This window comes from Hippichthys cyanospilos, chromosome 2 (assembly GCF_059441005.1).
Source record: "Hippichthys cyanospilos isolate Australia breed blue-spotted pipefish chromosome 2, RoL_Hcya_1.0, whole genome shotgun sequence".
Lineage (NCBI taxonomy): Eukaryota > Metazoa > Chordata > Actinopteri > Syngnathiformes > Syngnathidae > Hippichthys > Hippichthys cyanospilos.
Genome location: NC_142370.1, coordinates 12,307,107 through 12,326,508, shown reverse-complemented (window position 1 = coordinate 12,326,508; position 19,402 = coordinate 12,307,107). Strand labels below are relative to the sequence as shown.

Genomic DNA, 19,402 nt, shown 5'->3' with positions numbered 1-19,402 from the left:
ATAAAAACTGCTCTTAGTATGCTTCGGTGTAAATGAATTAAAATTTAAACGGAGAGCTCGCAGACATGCAAAGGTCAAAAATATCATTGGATGTTTTTAGTTAATGGACTAACGATACGACCCGCAAGCGTAATTACCAACAGCTGCTCATTTCATGCTGATTTTGTCGTTTTTCTTTTCAGCCATGGTGGAGTTGGACGGAGATGACATCCGGATTTCCTCGCGTGGAAAATTGGCTGAGAGGGACATTGTACAGGTAAATTATAGTCATTTATTTATGACACACAATCACATTGCTTCTTTGTTTTTCATGGAAGCATAAATGTGATTCATTATGTGTTTGTATTAAAAGTGGCTGTCTGAGTAATTAACACTAATGAGGATGAGCATGGACTGCTAAACTGAGAATCAAGAGTAAAATTGCAGGCAAATTACACGCGTTTTGGTCTGGAAATGAAAGGTATCCTCTCTATTCTGACGTAAGGCCCATCCGATGACTCAGCCACCCGATAAAATCGGCCCATTATAGCCCTTCAAACATTGGCGAAAAAAGCCAAAGCTTAGATGTATGAAATATAACACCCATTCAACTAATAGTAACACAGACATTTATGTCAAGAATCAATGTCCTTATAACTTCATTAATTGCATCACGCAATGCATTCTGTGAACCAAAAAGTAAAGTTTTTTTTTTCAAACAATATTTTTTACCTCTTCTAATCAGGGGTAACAGGTGAGAGGCCGTCCATGAAAAGTGAAAATGCATATATGATTGACACTCGTTGAAATGCACTGAGAGTAAACAAATGCTATTTTATTTATTATAATGTTTTCAATCAATTCTATGATTAATTGTGTTTGAAAAAACACAGCCAAAAATTGGCATCGGTCTAAAATGTATCCGTTTTTATAGCCGCTTATCTTCACTAGGGTCGCAGTCCTGAGTTTTGAAAATCATGATATTCCTCCTCCTTAATTTGAATTCATTTGAATTCTCAGGTGTTATCGGATATTATCATCAACAAATAACAAATGTCATTTTAGCGCTTAATATTTAGCAAACAAAAAAAATGAAGCGCCTATGAATGTCCCATTTAAAAGGGCATTTACACTGTAATTATCAGGAACAAAGCATATGTACTCCATACATAAAAACATTCAGAAATAAATATATAAACAAGTATATAAACGATGAGACCAATTGTCAATTATGTAATATGTTAATTAATAAAGCTCTTGCTTGGTTCCCTGGAATCAACCTTTCAAAAACAAAAAAATGAGAAAATTGCACCTTAAATTAGGTCAATAATTTGCAATATTTTGCAAAAAAGAAAATGAAAACTTATTTCGAGCCACGTGAATACTTTCCCTCTTTCGCTCCTCCAGTTTGTCCCATTCAGGGACTACATGGACCGCACAGGCAACCACGTCCTGAGCATGGCCCGCCTAGCCAAGGACGTCCTGGCCGAGATCCCCGACCAGCTCATCTCTTACATGAAGAGCAGAGCCATCAAGCCCAACCCGGTCCCGCCGCCGCCGTATTCGCCCGGCGGCCGCTCCCAAAGCGACGCCGTGTGACGGCCCGACACTTCTTATGATGGCCTGCTCACCTCGCCGACGAGGGATGAGACCCCTTTCTGGAACAGCTTGCGATTTTTCAGGACCAAGGAGCTTTTCTTGTCTGCCGTCCAAGTTGAGAAAGAGGCCAGAAATAGCGAGAAGACAGTAAGTATACTATTAGGATGTGCCATCTTGTATCATGTTTGTGACACCTTTTGCAATAGATGTGTGTAGAAAAAAATGAGGTATTCTGGTTGATTGCATTTATTGTCTTGGGGTGGACTTTTAGACAGTGGCGCTCAAAGTCATATTTTCCCTGTAGGTTTCCGTCATATTTGAATGGCTTGTCTTTCTGTAAAATTGATCAAATTCCCCCCCAAATAACCATTTCTATTTTGATACGGATTGTATTATATATATTTCAAAAAAGGGGTGAAAAAAAGCATGTAAAAACATATTAAGCATTGTATGGATTGATTTGAAGCATTTTTGAGTGCAAGTCGCTGTGCGTTGTTGCCATGGTAATATTCTTTCACCCGTTTCTAATATTTCTGTCAAAACATTGCACTAATTACTACCCTAGGCAGAAGCACAAAGGTTGTCGTGTTAATAATAAGCTAACTGTTCCTGTCCACCGTAAGGATGATTTCATCATCTTTTTCTTGCTTGTACAAAAACAAATGCTTTCGCATCATCGATGACCTTTTGCTAAGCCGCACCCTTCAAGGTCAGGCTGGCCGAAGGTTTCCATTCCATTCATGCAAAGGACATTTTTCTCAAGACTTCAACAAAACAACTATGAAAAGGTGACGCAAGTCGCGGAATGACAATTGAACTTACGCTGCAAAAGGAATGATAACATTTACTGTCACATTGTTCTTTCAGTGATCAAGTGTCTATCAGGAAATTCTTTCTTCGTGTATTATGGTTATTATTCCATCACGTTTTCGCAAATGCTACAGCTCAAAAAATGGGAAAACAGCGGTACCTCGGCCAGCGGACAAAGCTGACTTTAACAGCGGCTGTAGATTTTCTCTATCTGGTCATTTTCCAGGTCGTGCTAATCTGCAAATGTTGACTCAAGAACAACATCCCCAGGACAAAACTGTAGATGCAACCTCCGGGTAGCTAGGAGTAATTCAGGCCATTGGACAGACCAAGTAAATAAGATGTACAAAAGTGGCCTCTTTGGAACAGGAAGGAAAAGCAATTTGCATCTCCAAAAGGACGCACAATTGTTTTTTCTGGACAACAAATTCAGGACAGAGAAGAGGGGTGCTTCGAACGAGGCGTGAAACTATCGAGTTCAAAGGAGCAAGTCTACGCTGTAACACACCCACCAGAAAAATAAGGGGACTTGATCAACCAACCGAGGAATCAATTGAAGAATCTACTAAGCAACCAGCAAATTGCTTGACTTATCAATTTATCAATATCGCCAAAACCCTTTTATTATTATAGACAATGTGGTGGCGATAAGATATTTACGTTGCTTTCTCTATATTTGCAACGATTAAAGCAATAAAAACGTTTTAAAGTCGTTGGGTCATGTTGATGAATCCATTGTAAAGCTCTCCTGTGTGGTTTGAGTCGCTTGGTGACGTTCCATAGCCGCTTTCCATCCAAGGACTAAGCTAATATCGCTAATGATGACTAGCGTGCGTTCTACTTACTTGCGGTGCTGAGCGATACTGTTTTAGTTCAGCGGTTCTCATAACCCGGAGACATGCTTGCGAAGCAAAAAAGTCAAATCCGGGAGTTTGGATGCTTGTAAAGTAGATCTTGAAAAGAAAAATGTCGGAGCACACCTGGTGTAGTCGGACTGCAAGTTCAATGGAGTCGCCAAAAAGATCTCCGTCTCACCCAAAGATTTTCTTCTATCCTGGTCCAGAGGCCACTAATGAGCAGTTTGTCAATGTGCAAAATGCTCCTTCACTAAACACGCCTGGCAACAACACCAAGCCCTAAGAGTCCCCAACATCAAAGATGTGTGATCATAAAAAATTAAAAAAAAAAAAAGACCATTATTTTGACCCAGCTTTTTGTCCAAAGTCTGCAATTACCGGGACATGCCTGGTACCGCTGTATTTGACATATTTGCTTTGATTCGAATCAGTCTCTCAGTCACTTGATCCAAATGTGCCTAAAAATATGGAAACATATCCAAATTTGTTGAGCCAGGTGTTATCGTGCTACATGGAGGCTGTGGATCAAAATGTCAAGAGATGGAGGCGTCTCACACACATTTGTGGACTTTTTATACTACCTGCTTAAGATTTAGCGTATACGGTGAATATAATGAAGTTTGGCTAAGCCTTGTACAATACTCAAAGTCAAGACCTGTTTACAATTTAACTGTGGATGTTGTTAGTTAGCGCGTGTTGGTTTTCCTGACAAAACATCCACACTTTCATCTATTTTGTGGGCAAATACATTCTGATACTGCCATAATGAACCGCGTTACGGAAAATTGTACTATTGTTCACTGCATCTGATATAACATGTCATTTGTTGTAATCTGTACATAGGCGGTTTTGCAGTGTGGCAAAGGGTGGCAGATGCCACCTCCACAAATGCTTTGCCACCCCTACTCTTGGCAATGAATACTAGATTCTTTTTTTTTTTAATACTCCTGATATTGTCTCCATAGTATCTACTGTATAAGGCCCCAATTTTTCTGCTTTCTACAAGAGGGAATACTTTCTAAAGCCGCCACTTTTGTTGTACCAAACTCTATTCAAGCAGGTACCTGTGTATTCAACTTGAAATGATTGTATAAATGAGAACGCTTATGCGTCAACCCTCCTACTATATTTTGGGTCAAATTGGACCATTTTAAAGAAGGAGCGGTTCTTTCAGCAAGAAATGTATTTTGCTCGATTTAATAACAGTGAATGAACTCTGTGCAATGACCGCTATTTCTCCATAACAGGTTCATAAAGTGTGATCCCACCCAAGTCACCGCATCAGACAGTCTACTAAACTAATATCACACAATCAATATATTATCAGGTTGTATTGAACGCATTACTTTAGCGCGCATAATGCAGGGTAGGGATGGGATTTGATATAAATTCAGGAATAATACAATGAAGAAGAAGAATCGATAAGCGGAATTATCAGGCTAGCCAACAAACGCGTCCTAGTAATAAAATCACAAACAAAACTGCTTGTCATTCCCAATCCATACGGCAGGGTTTGAAAAGTATGTGAACTCAAAGATTGGTGATTTTTTTTTTTTTCCTACAAGAGCTAGACCCATTTTTGCATCAAGTGAATAGCGCTCATCGTGGAGTGCCTGCTTTGGCCACCTAGGGGCAGTGTAGGACAGATAGGCTTCGTTTATCAGAACATTAACATGCCACTAATTTATTCTGCACAAAAGATAAGGACATTTAAATAATTCAGACTCAACTATCGACAAAATTCCCAATTGGTTCTCATTTGATAAGAGAACTAACTAAGTGCTAGTGATGTTCAATACCATCGATTTGCTTTCTGATGTGAGAGCATCAAGAGTAGTAGATCAGTTAACAAATAATTCCTATCATTGAACTGCTGGCCCCCAATTCGTTTTTTTTTTTTTTATTCCTATTCCTATGTATGCGGGAAAAGTATGTCAACCCTGAGGCTATTGACTTCTACAAGAACTAATTGGAGTCAGGGGTCATCAATTAATGTGATCAGATTAAAGGTGTTTGTTAAAGCTGCACAACCACGGAAAATCCGCCGAGCCATTTTCTAGTCTCAAGAGCACTACCCGATTTGATTCCGACATTCCAAAAATATGTATGGTAGGTAAACCGGACAGTCTAAATTTTCCTTTGGTTTGTTTGCGAGAGCGAACGTCTGTCCGTCTTTGTGTCTCCTGCGATTGGCTGGGAACCAGTGTACCACCCAATGCCTGAAGACAGCCGGCTTCAGGATGCCCACGGCCCTCGTGAGCATAAACGGTCAAGATTAAGCGTGGATGGATTGTTTGGATAAAATTGCCAATGATAATCAGATCACATTTATGAACAATTTATTGAGAAATGCGAGTCATTCCAAATGTTGACAGTTTGTTTTTGTTTTTGTTTTTTTTTGCAATGAAATATTTTCTGTTGCACAATTCCCCATTACCGTTATCTATCCACTTTAAAGTCAACCATGCAACTATTGTTGTGCACGTTGCCATAGAGACTGTAACAAACGATTTGACACTTATGCAACTACAAAGCGTTAAATTAAGGAAGATATTTTTGTTGCATGTCTGAAGATGCCAGTCTTTGAGGACTGTTTTTCTTTTGCAAGCTGTCATTGTGTACATAAGGCCCGTAATTGGCCTACACATTCTGTGCAAAAAAATCAAACTTGGCAATTTCGGCAATTTCTTGAGTGTGCGTGTGTGTGTGTGCGCGCGCACATGTGTGTGTGTTGGCCAAAATTGGCTTCATTTGAGCTGACGAACACGTCAGCCATATTGCTTGACTTGTTCTTTTGAATATAAGTAGTCTCAAGAATCTTTTCCCATTTTTGTTCTTTCCACCTGTGGCGCAGTACAGCATCGGATCTTCTTTTCTTTTTTTTTTTTCCTAAAACACAGTACTACCTTAAAACCACTTACTATGCACGTTTTGAATATTGTCACTGCGTTTAAATATCCTTCTGAGACCCAGCCTATTTATTTGTATTCACTGCTTTGGACATTTGTTTTTGGTCTATAGCTTTTGAATCCTTCGAGCTACCCTACTAAGTCCTAGTGTTCTCAGTAAAGGACACCCTGGCGTTTCCAATCATGTCTTGTTTATATATAAGTGGAATGGAATCCATTTTGCTGTCCTGCTGACACAAAATTGACACAACAACGGGCACAAACGAATACATGCAGGGTCTCGGGAGGATATACTTAAATTCAAAGAAATGTCTTTAAAGATAGAAGTTTAAATCGTCACCAAAGTTAAGTATCAAATCACTTGAAATGTTTCAAAGCATGGTTCTAAAAATGAAGTTCATAGTAAATGAATATCACGAATTTCATCAGATTTCAAAGAATAAATGCAAATGTAGTGAGCCTCAAGGAAAAACAACATTTCACATGCAAAGGAAACTCAATATACTTTAGAAAAGTAGCTTATTAAAATTACTCAAAAGACACAATTGGAAAACATGTAATCACATTTGCAATGATTTAAAGGAATGTTGGGGTGGGGGGGGGGGGGCATAGTTTTTTAATCTGGATTCAAAATATGTAGATTTGGGGTAACTTCACTTCTGGTTGCAATTTAGTTCAGTTGGATGCAGCATTAACGCTAATAGGCGCTTCCCCATGTTTGCTTTGAAATATGGCCTCCACATAAAAATAATGATAGCAGAATAAACCTAAACTCCACTTTGCTATCTCAGCAAGACGGCAAAGTGAGTTCTGACCCAACAAAACACAAGCCATGATTGGAAAGACCAACGTGCTAGCGCTCAGTAAAGGAGCCTGGATGACTCAAAAGATGTCAAACATAAACAAAATGTCCACCACAGTGGACACAAACTAATAGGTTGGACCGGCAGATGCTAATGCAGCATAGTTTTGAACGTTCGATTTATTAATTCTGTTGAGTGCCACTAGAGGGCGGCCTTGTGTCATACATGCTACTGGACCACTGCTTTACTGTCTGGCTTCTCCGCAGTCAACGCCTCCTGTTTTTGATCCCGGCTCTTCGCCATACCTCTCCAGGTCTTTGACTTGCATGCTGATTATTTTCCAAACCGAGTGTTGGACATGATTGTCGTCATGCTGTGGTTTGTGAAATGCTTTGTAATGGATTGCCTTAACCTTAGATTAAAGACAAATGTTGATAACTTCTCGTTGATAACGCCTCCCTTTTCTTGTATACCTTGGAGTTACCGTATTTGTAAATTAAAACGGACATCCCATTGTGTCCAATGATATGCCATTTTCTCTCAACATGACAGCAAAGTGAAAAAATATCATTTAAAAAATTATATAATATTTCAGTTGTTGCGCTACATATTGATATTAATGGTGGTGGTGTTCGATGATGAATTTGTTTTGTTTCGTTTCGGCTTCAACAAATTCCAGAAAATTCCAAAATGCCATCAAAATCTGAGACTGATCATTTATTTCTTAGTATGACAACGGGCAAAATCATTGGAGTGGGGGGTCAAATACTTCTTTTCTCTACAGTAGTTACTTGTAGCTGTAAGAACTAATTTTTCAGATGAAAACATTGACTGGGGTGGTGGGCATGTAGTTCATTTTGGCTATAGCCCAAAATGATTTTATACAGGTGCAATGCAACTATTTCAATATACACACGTATAATTTTGAAATAAAAGTACAAATGAATTTCCTTTGTACAAGTACAAATGACCACTGTCTGTCCAGGTTATGTTTGCACCAGGTTGACCTCTATAGGTTTGTATGCTCTAAAAATAGCCATCTGTTTTTTTTTAATAGCAATTAATTGTTGTGGCTTTTCCAAGAAAGGTGGGTCAATTATGGCAAATGAATGAAGTGGCTTAGTTAAGGCTGATATCAAAATCCAGGTCTGAAAATTACCTTGCTCAACACAGGGTCTAGAGCTGTCCAATCTGGCTCAGATGCGGCAGGGGAATTATTTACTATATGTCTTTCTGCGCAAAAAAATAAAATACAATAAAAATGCCCATCACATGAGAGCAACATCACAGGTTGTTGTCAAAACAGAAATAAATGTTTAATCCCTGGTTAAATCAAAAAAAAAAAAAAAAAAGGTGAAGTAATGGGTACAGCAAAACATTGAAATCCATGCAAGTTGGGCAGACGTGTTTTGTTGTATTTTCTTCTAAATGTGTGATTGTGTAATTCCTATTTTTTCTCTAGACAGTCGCGGACAGTCCTACAAAATGACGCGGCCCTTTGTTACGAGGACACTCCGAGTGCCAGCTAGGAATAAAAAATAAAAAAAAGAGCTCAACTCCCGGCATGCTTTATATGCAGTACGGGTAATATCCCACGAGGTGGCGACATTTATCTTCTGAATTCTCGCTAAATTGCAGCCGATTTCTTTTTTCTTCGTTTCGTCTAAGTACAGTACAGTGAGTGCGATGACAGAAAAGGCCAAACAAATATTAAGGCACCGTGTTTTTATTTGAATGAAGTTATTGAAATGACAAGGACACATAAAACAGAAGAGTTGAGGGCATAATTGTGCATGTATTTAGTTGTTTAATTGCTTAATCTCATTAAATAATTGATTCTGATAATTATCGTATTTCTTCAGCAGCCAAGGGTTTACATACATTTACCAACAAAATTGTATCGTGACTATTCACTGTGACGGAATGAATAATTACAAAATAATTATTTCGTTGTAGTGATTTATTGTTTTATTATAGATGATGCGCGATAAACGGTTTCATTTGTTTTAAATATCACCCAACACGTTCATTCATCTGTTGAAAAAAGGAAATGTTGCTCTCGAGCACTTAGTTTAATCACTGTATAGACAATGAACAGGATTATGTTCAGCGACAACAATACAGGCGTGACTTGTTACGGAAAATGGACGTGAACACAAACAACAACGTTACATTAAACAAAAGAATACTCGGAATGTAATTTCAATTCGATTTGTTCCATTATTAATGAGAATCGCTTTTGCTGATTTCTGAGAGCAAATGGAAAACAAGCTCATTTGTAGACTGTCGTCTCTCTACTGCATGTTGAGGTCGCAGGAGCCAGGCTGGAGTATGCGCAGCGTGACAATGTGTCGAACGGATTTTTTAAACCAAGGGTAAAACAAGGCATATATCAAGGGGTTGATACAGGAGTTTAAATCAAATAAAAATGTCGAATAAATACGAAGCTGATGATGGTCCTGTGTGAGAGTGAAACCATAATATGGACAGAAGCATGCAATGAACACGAGAACAAGAACGCCAAGAGACCTGGCCGCCTTCAACTCAGATTTGTTCGCTCTCAAAGGGACAGAATGTTGAAATTGGACACATTTCACATGAGAGCGCATGGTTCTCGCCTGAGAGACAGCGGTCACAAACACACTCATGTACAGAGTCACAATGCTGCAAAGAGGAATGCAGAACGTCACAAGCAAGTCAACAAAAGCTGCCTCAAAGGGAAAATCAGCCACACACTCTCCATAGCAGGAATTGAGCTTTCCGGGATGCAGCAGGTGGTCACTCAAAATGATGCTACAGTAGAGAAAAGATGAGAACCAACAGAGACAAACACACATCTTTATTCTGTTGACAGTGATTTTGATGTTATAATGCAGAGGTTGACAAATTGCTACATGACGGTCAGCTGATATTAGCACCATGTTTCCCACAGAGGCAGACGTCACAGTGAAAGTTATTAAAGTGAAGTGAGAACACAGAATGTCACCAGCCAACCAGCAGGATCCTGAAAATAAGAAGCTTCCAGATATCATTAGAAGACCTACGAGAAAGTCAGACACAGCCAGAGAGAGGAGGAGGAGGTTGGTGGGAGTGTGGAGCTGCCTGCACACAAGAAAGGAGGAAAAGAAGTCAGCGTATGGCACAAGAGGTGGTCATTTGGAACAAACAGAATAAGAGTAAACATTCGCAACATCAGAATCACATCGCATCGGCATGTAAAACTGGGCAACGGCCAGAACATGTACCTGAAGTGGGAGATCGCCACAATGACAAGTAGGTTGAGCAGCAGGATTAAAACGCAGGCGGTTGGCAGCAGAACACTTGAAAGACCTCTCCAAACGAAACCACCGAGCGACGACTTCCTGCAGGAGACGTTGCCCATCTGTGGAAAGCAGAGCTCTGAAGCCATCGGCGATTGGTCCCCCATCTCCATGGAGAAACTGGAGCTGAGACAGCAAACTGTCTCAACCTCTCAGTTGACCACCTCGTTTTTTGTGTTCTGGTTCCTCCCCCAAGAAAATCCTATTGGATCAAAGTTTGCCAAAGTTCCCAAGCATGATGCCACCATGACTACTAGTATTAACTATCAACCCTAACATGACTATACAAACCTCATCTTGCGGCGTATTAAACATCAATGGTGTCATTGTCAAATCGTTTTTATCCGACCGAAGGTAAGCAAGAGGGCCCACTTTGGGTTTGGGGTTCACGTCCTGCCTCGTGAAGCCGCTCACTGTGATGCTTTCACTGCCGTGGTTTTTAGAAGTAATTGAACTCTTTTCGTTCCACATTCTGTCAGTAGGCTGCAAATGTCTGGCTTCCCAGTAGGTCTGGCAAGTGTTGGGCACATTTGACATGGAGCGCTTATTCAAAGGAAACTTAACTCAAAAGTATACTTTCAAATGATACCTGCAACGTGTCTAAACCAGTCTAGGCACGGTATTCTGACATATTACATTTGTAAAGTACCCACCGTCCATCCATCCGTTAGCTACCGTTTTATCCACAGGCCAGGCTCCTCTCAACGCCGAGCAGCGTCTCGCCACTCTGTCCCTCCCGGATGACTGAGCGTCTCACCCTATCTCTGAGGGAGAGCCCAGACACCCTGCGGATGGAAACACATTTCACCCGCTTGATCTCGTTCTTTCGGTCACCAGCTGTAGATGAGGGCAGGAGCGTAGATCGACCGATAAATCGAGGGCTTCGCCTTTGGATCAGCTCTCTCTTAACCGAGACAGACGGGTACAGCGTCCGCATCACAAAAGATGCTGCTCCGATCGCCTGTCATCTCCCGATCCATTCTACCCTCACTCCTGTATGCCAGGATACTTAAACTCTTCCACTTGGGGCAGCACCTCATCCCTGACCCAAAGAGGGCATTCCACGCTTTTTCGAATGTGGACCATGGTCTCAGATTTGAAGGTGCTGATCTTCATCTCAGCCGCTTCGCGATCGGCGACCGCGAGGCCGCACTCAGCTTGGCCAGTCGGTACCTCTCAGCTGCCTCCAGAGTCTCAAAGTCCAAAAAGGCTCAAATGGATTCCTTCTTCAGCTTGATGTCATCCGCTACCACTGGTGTCCACCAGTCCACCATCTTACTTTTCTCTTTAATATCACTGGCAATCTTGGGACCCATGGCTAACCATTTAAAGTTTGAATTAAGCACTAAAATGCACAATAAATACGGTTTTGTAAGCACTCACAAGAGATCACGTTTTTAGCATAGCGGCAGCTAAGTGACTCCGTGACCGATAGCAGACCAGCATCTTAGGGACGCCGTGACGCCGACAAATAACAGACCAGCACCTTAGTTATACCGTGACGCTGACTAATAGCAGACCTGTATTTAAGTGACGTATACAGTGACACGTCGTGACGTATATGTATGGTGCAACTCGCATGTCATACGCATGCGCACTGACTGCCAAGGTTGAATTTTGTAATTGTTTTTGATTCCATATAGTGGGAAAATGCCATAAAGAAGGGACGAAAAATATAGTATTCCACTTTGTAATGTGAAAAAAACGTAAGCTAGGGATGCCGTAACACTGTGGTCCACTGTACCATCTTTCTGCGACAATATCTAATGCGATCCAGTGCAGCGTACTCGTGAAAAAAATGTGTCTATTTTTTTTTTCCCAATTTTTCCGGTGCAGCTTATATACCGGTGCGGCTTATAGCAGATGTAGACAAAACAACACAAATACAGCCAACCCCCTAGGATTATGACAGTTGTTTTTGTCGCAAAGCGGGGAAAATACCATAAAGAGGGGATGAAAAAAATTGGTATTTCACATCGCAACATGAAAAAAAATGTAAGACGGGGACGCTGTAACCCGGGGGTCCACTGTATATAGTTAAATGAACGGCAAGGTCTTGATGTGCAGATGATGTGGTAGGCCCCGCGTGTAATGTGGGCAATTGGAGACTGCGTAGCACACCCGATCCTGCATTTGGTGTGACAAACCCCTTCTCCCCCCACCTACAACCTCAACCACCACCATCTTGTGCCATGCTATCAGGGGCATAGCCAGTTGAGACAATTCCTAAATACAATGGACTTGTCCTGACAAAAAACAGAGACGCATCTGTTTTAACGCGAGGCGCAATCTACTTTCTATAACTAAATCGTCAAGGCAGGGCATCTCCGTCTTCAAGCATACCCAATCAGATGCAATGCGGTCCCAAACAAGGTCGACAGGACAAAATTGGAGATGCGCCCTTTTTTACATCGATCACACAGGCATCTCTTTACAAAAAATGGCCCCTTATGTTGGATGTACTGTACTCATGGTAGACGCATGGTAGACGTGTCCACCATATTTGATGTTATTAAGTCCAAGTTGTTTAAGGTCCTTATTTTCTAAGCATTGCTACCAATCCCACTTAAGGCAATCACACACACATTTGTTGTTTTTTTTTTTTGAATGTTATTTTCAATGAAACGAACACATCTGCTAACTTTGGTGAGTTTTGAAGATGGAGGCCACAGAATTTCAAGGAAAAAGAGGGGAAACCATTTCAAGTGTAGTCTGTGACACCATCTTGTACAAAAGGACAGATTAAGACCTTTAAGAGTTTTGAAGTGGACAATAATTGAACAAACCCCCCGCCGTCAACTCAAAAAGTTGGTCTTTCATCGCAAACACTGACATCATCCTCCCGACTGAACAACAATGAAATTCAGTCGGTGATGAAAAACAAGATGACTGTTTGCCTGTATGCCCAGAAAACATAAGCATTGCCTCACATGTTGTTATGTTGTTTTCACACCTCTGATTGCAAGCCACTGTCATCTTCACACTAATAGTCCAAGGTGTGAAAAACATGGCTGACAGAATGCTCCACGGACATCCCTCCAGGGATACGCCTGGCATACGTGAACATTCTTTTGACAAAGCAGCATAGTTTAGTGACAGCTGAAACGTTTGAATGAATAACCACGTGTTCACCAAAAACACAGCGAGATCAGAGGAGAAAAGTCTGGGGCAAAATGTTTACTCTCTGTTATTCGTACCTCCTACAGCAGAGTTGAGTGTGGCGGCGGCGGCGGGAGACCACAGGTTGTGCTAACAGTGTTTGGAGTAATGCAATAAAAAAGAATGCATTTGCTGCAATGCATTACTTTTTGCTGTGATGCGGAAATGTAATGCGTTACTCACAAAAAAGTAGTCATATTTTACTCGGTACAAATGAGAGTGATGCAATGCATTACAAAGCATTTTTAACCAGGTGAAATATGGACAATACGTACACGAGGAAAAATATAAGTTTGGAGCATTCTATGCACGACACCTGAGGAGCTGTCCACTTTGCCAAATAGCACCAGTAATTTAACAAACCAATTAGAGCGGCGCCATAGTAATGTGACGTTAGCGAAAAGAAAACACGCGGAGTATTGAGAGTGGACATAAAACAAAGCAGGCAAATTGATCATTCTCTCGCTCATGGATGCCACTTCCATCTCTTGAGGTTAGGAGTCTTGTAGCAGAGTACGGCGTTCGTAGAAGATATGCTGGCATTTTGCACAGTGGATTTGTCAGCATTTCAAAACCTTGTCAGCAAGATCCCTGTCACAAGTCGCAATAATGCCGAGGGAAGCTAACACTAATATTACTGCATGCATAAATTATATTTTGCACTGCATTGTATTTTGCACTATATTATTAGCACTATTGTGCTAACAACAACTGTTTGTTGTTTTATTGCTATTTGCTGCTACTTTTTTTTATTGCTATTTGTTTATTTGCTCTCGGAATGTATGCTGCTCGGGAAGTGAACGGAATAAGAATTTCATTGTGTGGTATAGTAATAATTCATCACTATGCTGTGAAGCTAAGTAATAAAGGGATGAAAAAAATAAAAAGATTTCAAATAAAATACAGATGAAAAGATTTGTACAGTTTTTTCGGTTTAAGCAAACTTTCCACTGGATGTGTAATGAGTGTATTGAGCTACATTTAGAATGGCAAATCCAATTTTCCAGTTATGTTTGTGAGCGTAATATAACAGTAATGCAATAGTATTGCAATGCCTTACATTTCAAATACAGTAATATTGTAATGTAACTACAGTAATTACTTTGAAACGGCAGTATAAGTCATAAATGATGCGTTACAGTTTTGAAGAAACTTTTCTAGCACTGGTCATGGGGGTTTTCAGCTGCGTATTCAAGGCTTGCAAGATTATGGGTACCAACCAAAGGGAATCTCGAGATTGGCATGCCGCAATTGGAACTCGGTCAAGACTGACTCGATGGTTCATATCGCACGTGAGTTGTCTGTCGTGTGAACCGTTGGATGGATGATAATACTATACGACGTATAGACATATGTCACAGGCTTTGATATGATTTATTCCACACGATAAATGAAGAACACTGTGTCTACATACCCCCTTGAAATTTACCCTTATCTAACCATCCCTCCTTGCCTCTGACATCTCAAATCTATCCAACCCCCCAGAAATAACACCCTAACCCAATAACCAAAGAGAAGCAAAAGCAGTATCTCAAATGCCTAAATCAGGTGTAGGGAACTGCCCCGAGAGCCGCATCCTGCCCGTTTTGGATATCTCCCTGATCTCCCTGATTCAGGCCCGCTTACTCTTGTCTCCCTCTTTCAAAACACCTGATTCAAATGATCAGCTCATCAGTGTGCTCTGTGGAAACCTGATAAAAATCCTAATCATTTGAATCAGGTGTTTTGAAAGAGGGAGACAAGAGTAAGCGGGCCTGAAACTTTCCTTGAGGAACTGGGGGCTTGACATTTTGAAAGGATCACTTAGTTCTTTCCTAGAAAATCACAGTATCCAGTGGCTGGTGGTAAACCATACCGTGGCCCTTGAAGGCTAACGAGCGTCGCGGCAAAGCTCCCTCTATGCCAGGGCTGTCCCAACCCAAGCTCACGCGCCAGTATCCTAGAAAACATGCAGGGCAGCGGCCCTTGAGGACCGAGTTGGGGCACACCTGCTCCAAGCGGAACGAACGACTCTCAACGCACAGGAAACGGTGCACAAAAAAATCAAACGCTAGAATTTTGTATAACCATATTCACCTCATACCAAAAGAACGTTTACTTTCCCCACGTGGTTGAGGGAAAAAAATGTCAATAATGGGAGAAAATTGTCAAAGTACGGGAGACTGAAATGTGCACCTTACAGTGTAATCATTGTCACAGCTACTCTCACACGACATCACCGCAACAATATTTCCAGAACATCCTGTATTCGGCACACATCCAAAGTGGGCCCTCATGCTCACTTTCAGAGCACAACACGCAGGAGAACGCGTACCATCATCAAGGACAAGACACACCCACAAAACCATCCGTTTGAAATGCTGCCATCGGGCAGACGCTACAGGAGCCCGAGGGCCAGCGCTGCCAGACTGGCAAACAGCTTTTACCCACAAGCCACCTGGATGCTCAACAAATCCCCCACAAACCAATATGCCTCCTACCGCGCACGCTTAAACAAAATCCCGCACTCAAATTTTGCATTATTAGCACTATTGTCTCTGTTTATTGCTATTTATTTATTTACTGCTCGTTTGTGGACTGTAGTCTGCCGCTCGGGATAGTGAACAGAATAAGAATTTTATTGTGCGGGACAACTATACATATGACAATAAATGTCTTGAATTTGGGAATGAATCGGTGGACTTTGATGTTGAATATGATGTAAGGCGCTCTATGTAGATTCATTTCAGTGTTGATCATATAAGTTGTGATGATGTCATACTTGGGGAATTTGGCAAACTTTCATCCAGTCATATTTTCTTGGGGAGGAGCCAAAACCGATAAAGGAGGTGGTCAACGGAAAGGTTTGGACGGACCGCTGTCTCGGCTATGGAGTCAGAGCTCTGCTTTCCGCAGCTGGGCAACCTCTCCTGTCGGAAGGTCTCGTCCGACGGTCGGCTTTCTGTTTTTTTTTCAGGTGTTCTGCTGCCTTGCATCTGCGTCCTCACCGTGCTGCTCAACCTCCTGGTCATCATAGCGATCTCGCACTTCAGGCACATGTTCTTTCTCCCGCCTCGCAGCTCTATCTAACATGTCTGTGCTCTGGGTTCTGATGTCGTTAGTGCTTACGTCTATTTTTTTTAGGGACACTTCTTGTGCCGTCTTCTTTATTTTGTTCCCTGTCTGCAGGCAGCTCCACACTCCCACCAACCTCCTCCTCCTTTCTCTTGCAGTGGCTGACTTGGTCGTCGGTCTCTTGATGATAACTGTACAACTCTACCTGTCAGCTTCCTGCTGGTTTCTCGGTGACATGTTATGTTCTTTATCTTCTCTGCTATTTACCTCTGTGTCTTGTGCCTCAATAGGAAACATGGTGCTGATATCAGCTGACCGTTACGTGGCAATTTGTGATCCTCTGTCATATAACGTCAGAGTTACTGTGCAACGAATGAAGTTGAGCATTTGCCTCTGTTGGCTCTTATCTCTTCTCTACAGTTGCATCATTAGGGGTGACCAGCTGGTGCATCCAGGAAAGTCCAAGTCCTGTTATGGAGAGTGTATCACTGCTTTTACTTTTGAGGCAGCGGTTGTCGACTTGATTGTGACATTCTGCATTCCTCTCTGCATCATTGTCACTCTGTACACCAAAGTGTTTGTGGTGGCTGTGTCTCAAGCACGAACTCTGCGCTTTAATTTGAAATGTGCCCATTTGCAACATTCTGTCTCTTTCAGAGCAAAGAAATCTGAGTTGAAGGCAGCCAGGACTCTTGGTATTCTTGTTCTCGTCTTCCTCGCATGTTTCTTTCCATATTATGGAGTCTCGCTCATTAATGACAGCCAACAAATGTCTACACTTTACATGTATTTCATGCTTTTATTCTCTTTTAACTCTTGTGTGAACCCCTTAATATACGCCTTGTTTTACCCCTGGTTTCGGCGAGCCATTCGGCACATTGTCACTCTGCGCATACTGCGGCCGGGCTCCAGAGAGCTCAACATGCAGTAGAGTGACAACCGTGTACAAATGTTGTTTTCTTAGGGTTAGGAAACACCAAAAATGATTGTTAACGATGATAGAGACGTGAAAAACGTTCTAAGAGTTCATTTGTTGGATGTTACATTCTTGTTCATGTTTTTTACAGCGTGCCAATGTCCATTATGTACGTTCACTTTATTCAACTAATGTGCTTGTTTTTTGTGTTGTTGTTATTTTTTGATGACCCAGCATATGTGAACATAAAAATGGTGCATGAATGCATTTCGTGAGTATTATAAAAATGTATTGAAAGCATAAGAATAATTTATTGTTCATTATTTATTAGTTAGACTTACACAGGTGACTGAGCAATTATTCTGCAAAACAGGTAAATATATTTCAGTGTTTTGTATTGCATATACGTGCATTAATTATGTATTGGACATTTTTCTAATGCCACTGCCATTGCCTGTAAATTGGTGAAAGTTCAAGGGGGAAAAATGTTGCCCCCTCAGGTAATTTGAGTTTCTTTTCAGCGCTGACTGTCACCTCAGCCATCGATCAGTTGAAAGGTGTGCTTACAGTAATCTGCTGTCAGAGAAGCCAGGGAAGGCCAGGTCTCTGTTGTCGTGGAAAGAACAACACATAAAATAAAATGAAATAAATGAATTATATGGCCATATTTGTCCAGTGATTTTATAAAAATGATTATCGATTTAACTTTGCCGCATTGACACTAAATTTTCATTTTTGCATATGCATACTAAGAAAATAGTGCGGAGAGAGCGTGCAACGGACAGAGCGCGACGCAGTTACAACATAGCGCAGCACAGTGCTGTATCACCTTCATGAGGACAGCGCGCTCTCTTTACGTTCGGATTCAGTGTTCAAATATGAATACTATATGATGTATATTTTCATCGTTTAGACTATTTATATCATAAGTCGTGTTTTTGTCGGCAACAATTTTTCTGTAATGTGTTTCTTGTGCCAGACATACAAAGAAGCAATATGTCGGCTTACACTTCTCTGGCCGCAAGGGGGCACTGATGACGTCAGGGTTTGGCAGTGGAATAAGCAATTTACCGGTAGCGTGCCAAGTGCTGAGTCATCTTTTGTCCAGCGGTGAGCCGTCAGGGCGAGGAAGGACTTCTCTGCTTGCCTAACATAACCTGACATTATTATCATAACTATAATAAACAGTAATAATTATAATCACTATAATGAAAGTCAATTTCATTTTAAATTTATTTTTATTAAATATAACATTATATATATATATATATATATATATATATATATATATATATATATATATATATATATATATATATATATATATATATATATATATATATATATATATATATATATATATATATATTTATGTATATATAATATTATATACATATATATATATACACACACGTTTTTTTTATTTATTTATGAAATTATTCTCCATATTCAGTTTTTTTCGCGTCATACTATATCCATTTGGTTACGCTCCTTCTAGTGTTGTAGTTTTAAGTTGGAGTTTTTAGCCAATTAGAATTCAGCTAACTTGTGTCAGGCTGGATGTAATCTGCCTTAGCCAGAAACCGGGGCATTCGCATTATCACGGCGCGGATGTATATGGGAGCGGCCCGTATAACTTAATGGACAGCTGTAATAGCCAATCGACTCATTAGATCGCCATCCAGTGGCCTCAAGTTGAAGGTGATGTGAGTGGATGCTCACTGCAGCAAGGAGGTGTATTGCTCAACAAGCGAGCTACGGCGTGTAGTGTTAGAGGCGTAGCATCGCTATTAGCGAACCCGTCCCGACTTGGCCATATTTCCGACTGGGCTACCAGGGTCGTGCGCTAACCCTGGCAAATAGTTTTGCTGAGAATGCCTTTCATTTGTAAAGGATCCATTTGATGTCTGGAGCAACCCTGGATTAGCAAACTTCAATTGTTTAACCAAGGCAGCAACGAGGCACCAAAGCACGGCTGGACACGCGCGCTACCGTG

General features: G+C 41.0%; 3 protein-coding genes across 6 annotated transcripts in view; 2 read left to right on the top strand and 1 right to left on the bottom strand.

Moving 5' to 3' along the window:
• cpne5a (copine Va) overlaps positions 1–7,400 on the top strand; it is a 95,180-nt gene extending 87,780 nt beyond the window's left edge. For both annotated transcript variants that reach the window (XM_088407822.1, XM_088407821.1), the window contains 2 exons: positions 183–256; positions 1,387–7,400. In XM_088407822.1, the coding sequence (XP_088263948.1) occupies positions 183–256; positions 1,387–1,578 (266 nt within the window). In that variant the 3' untranslated portion in view covers positions 1,579–7,400. The remainder of the gene's footprint in view (positions 1–182; positions 257–1,386) is intronic.
• A 1,331-nt stretch (positions 7,401–8,731) lies between these two features.
• On the bottom strand, positions 8,732–12,398 carry LOC148427355 (trace amine-associated receptor 13c-like). Of its 3 annotated transcripts, none has more exons than XM_088406491.1 (3): positions 10,569–12,398; positions 10,203–10,479; positions 8,732–10,059 (listed from the first exon to the last, which is right to left on the bottom strand). In XM_088406491.1, exons 2-3 carry the CDS (start codon positions 10,388–10,390, stop codon positions 9,252–9,254), a joined length of 996 nt encoding a protein of 331 aa, XP_088262617.1. In that variant the 5' UTR covers positions 10,391–10,479; positions 10,569–12,398; the 3' UTR covers positions 8,732–9,251. The 3 variants fall into 3 exon arrangements, with proteins under 3 accessions (XP_088262617.1, XP_088262627.1, XP_088262636.1); XM_088406501.1 differs by having other exon boundaries at positions 10,203–10,787; positions 10,931–12,398; XM_088406510.1 differs by having other exon boundaries at positions 10,203–10,339; positions 10,931–12,398.
• Positions 12,399–16,301: 3,903 nt separating this feature from the next.
• Positions 16,302–17,560, top strand: LOC148427354 (trace amine-associated receptor 13c-like). The gene is made up of 2 exons (XM_088407406.1): positions 16,302–16,468; positions 16,605–17,560. Exons 1-2 carry the CDS (start codon positions 16,305–16,307, stop codon positions 17,419–17,421), a joined length of 981 nt encoding a protein of 326 aa, XP_088263532.1. The 5' UTR covers positions 16,302–16,304; the 3' UTR covers positions 17,422–17,560.
• The last annotated feature ends 1,842 nt before the right edge of the window (positions 17,561–19,402 follow it).

Coding starts and splice junctions, on each gene's coding strand:
- LOC148427354 (XM_088407406.1), top strand. CDS start 16,305: ATGGAGTCAGAGCTCTGCTTTCCGCAGCTGGGCAACCTCTCCTGTCGG. Junction 16,469..16,604: donor ATAGCGATCTCGCACTTCAG/GCACATGTTCTT, acceptor CCCTGTCTGCAG/GCAGCTCCACACTCCCACCA.
- LOC148427355 (XM_088406491.1), bottom strand. CDS start 10,390: ATGGAGATGGGGGACCAATCGCCGATGGCTTCAGAGCTCTGCTTTCCA. Junction 10,060..10,202: donor GTGGCGATCTCCCACTTCAG/GTACATGTTCTG, acceptor TCTTGTGTGCAG/GCAGCTCCACACTCCCACCA.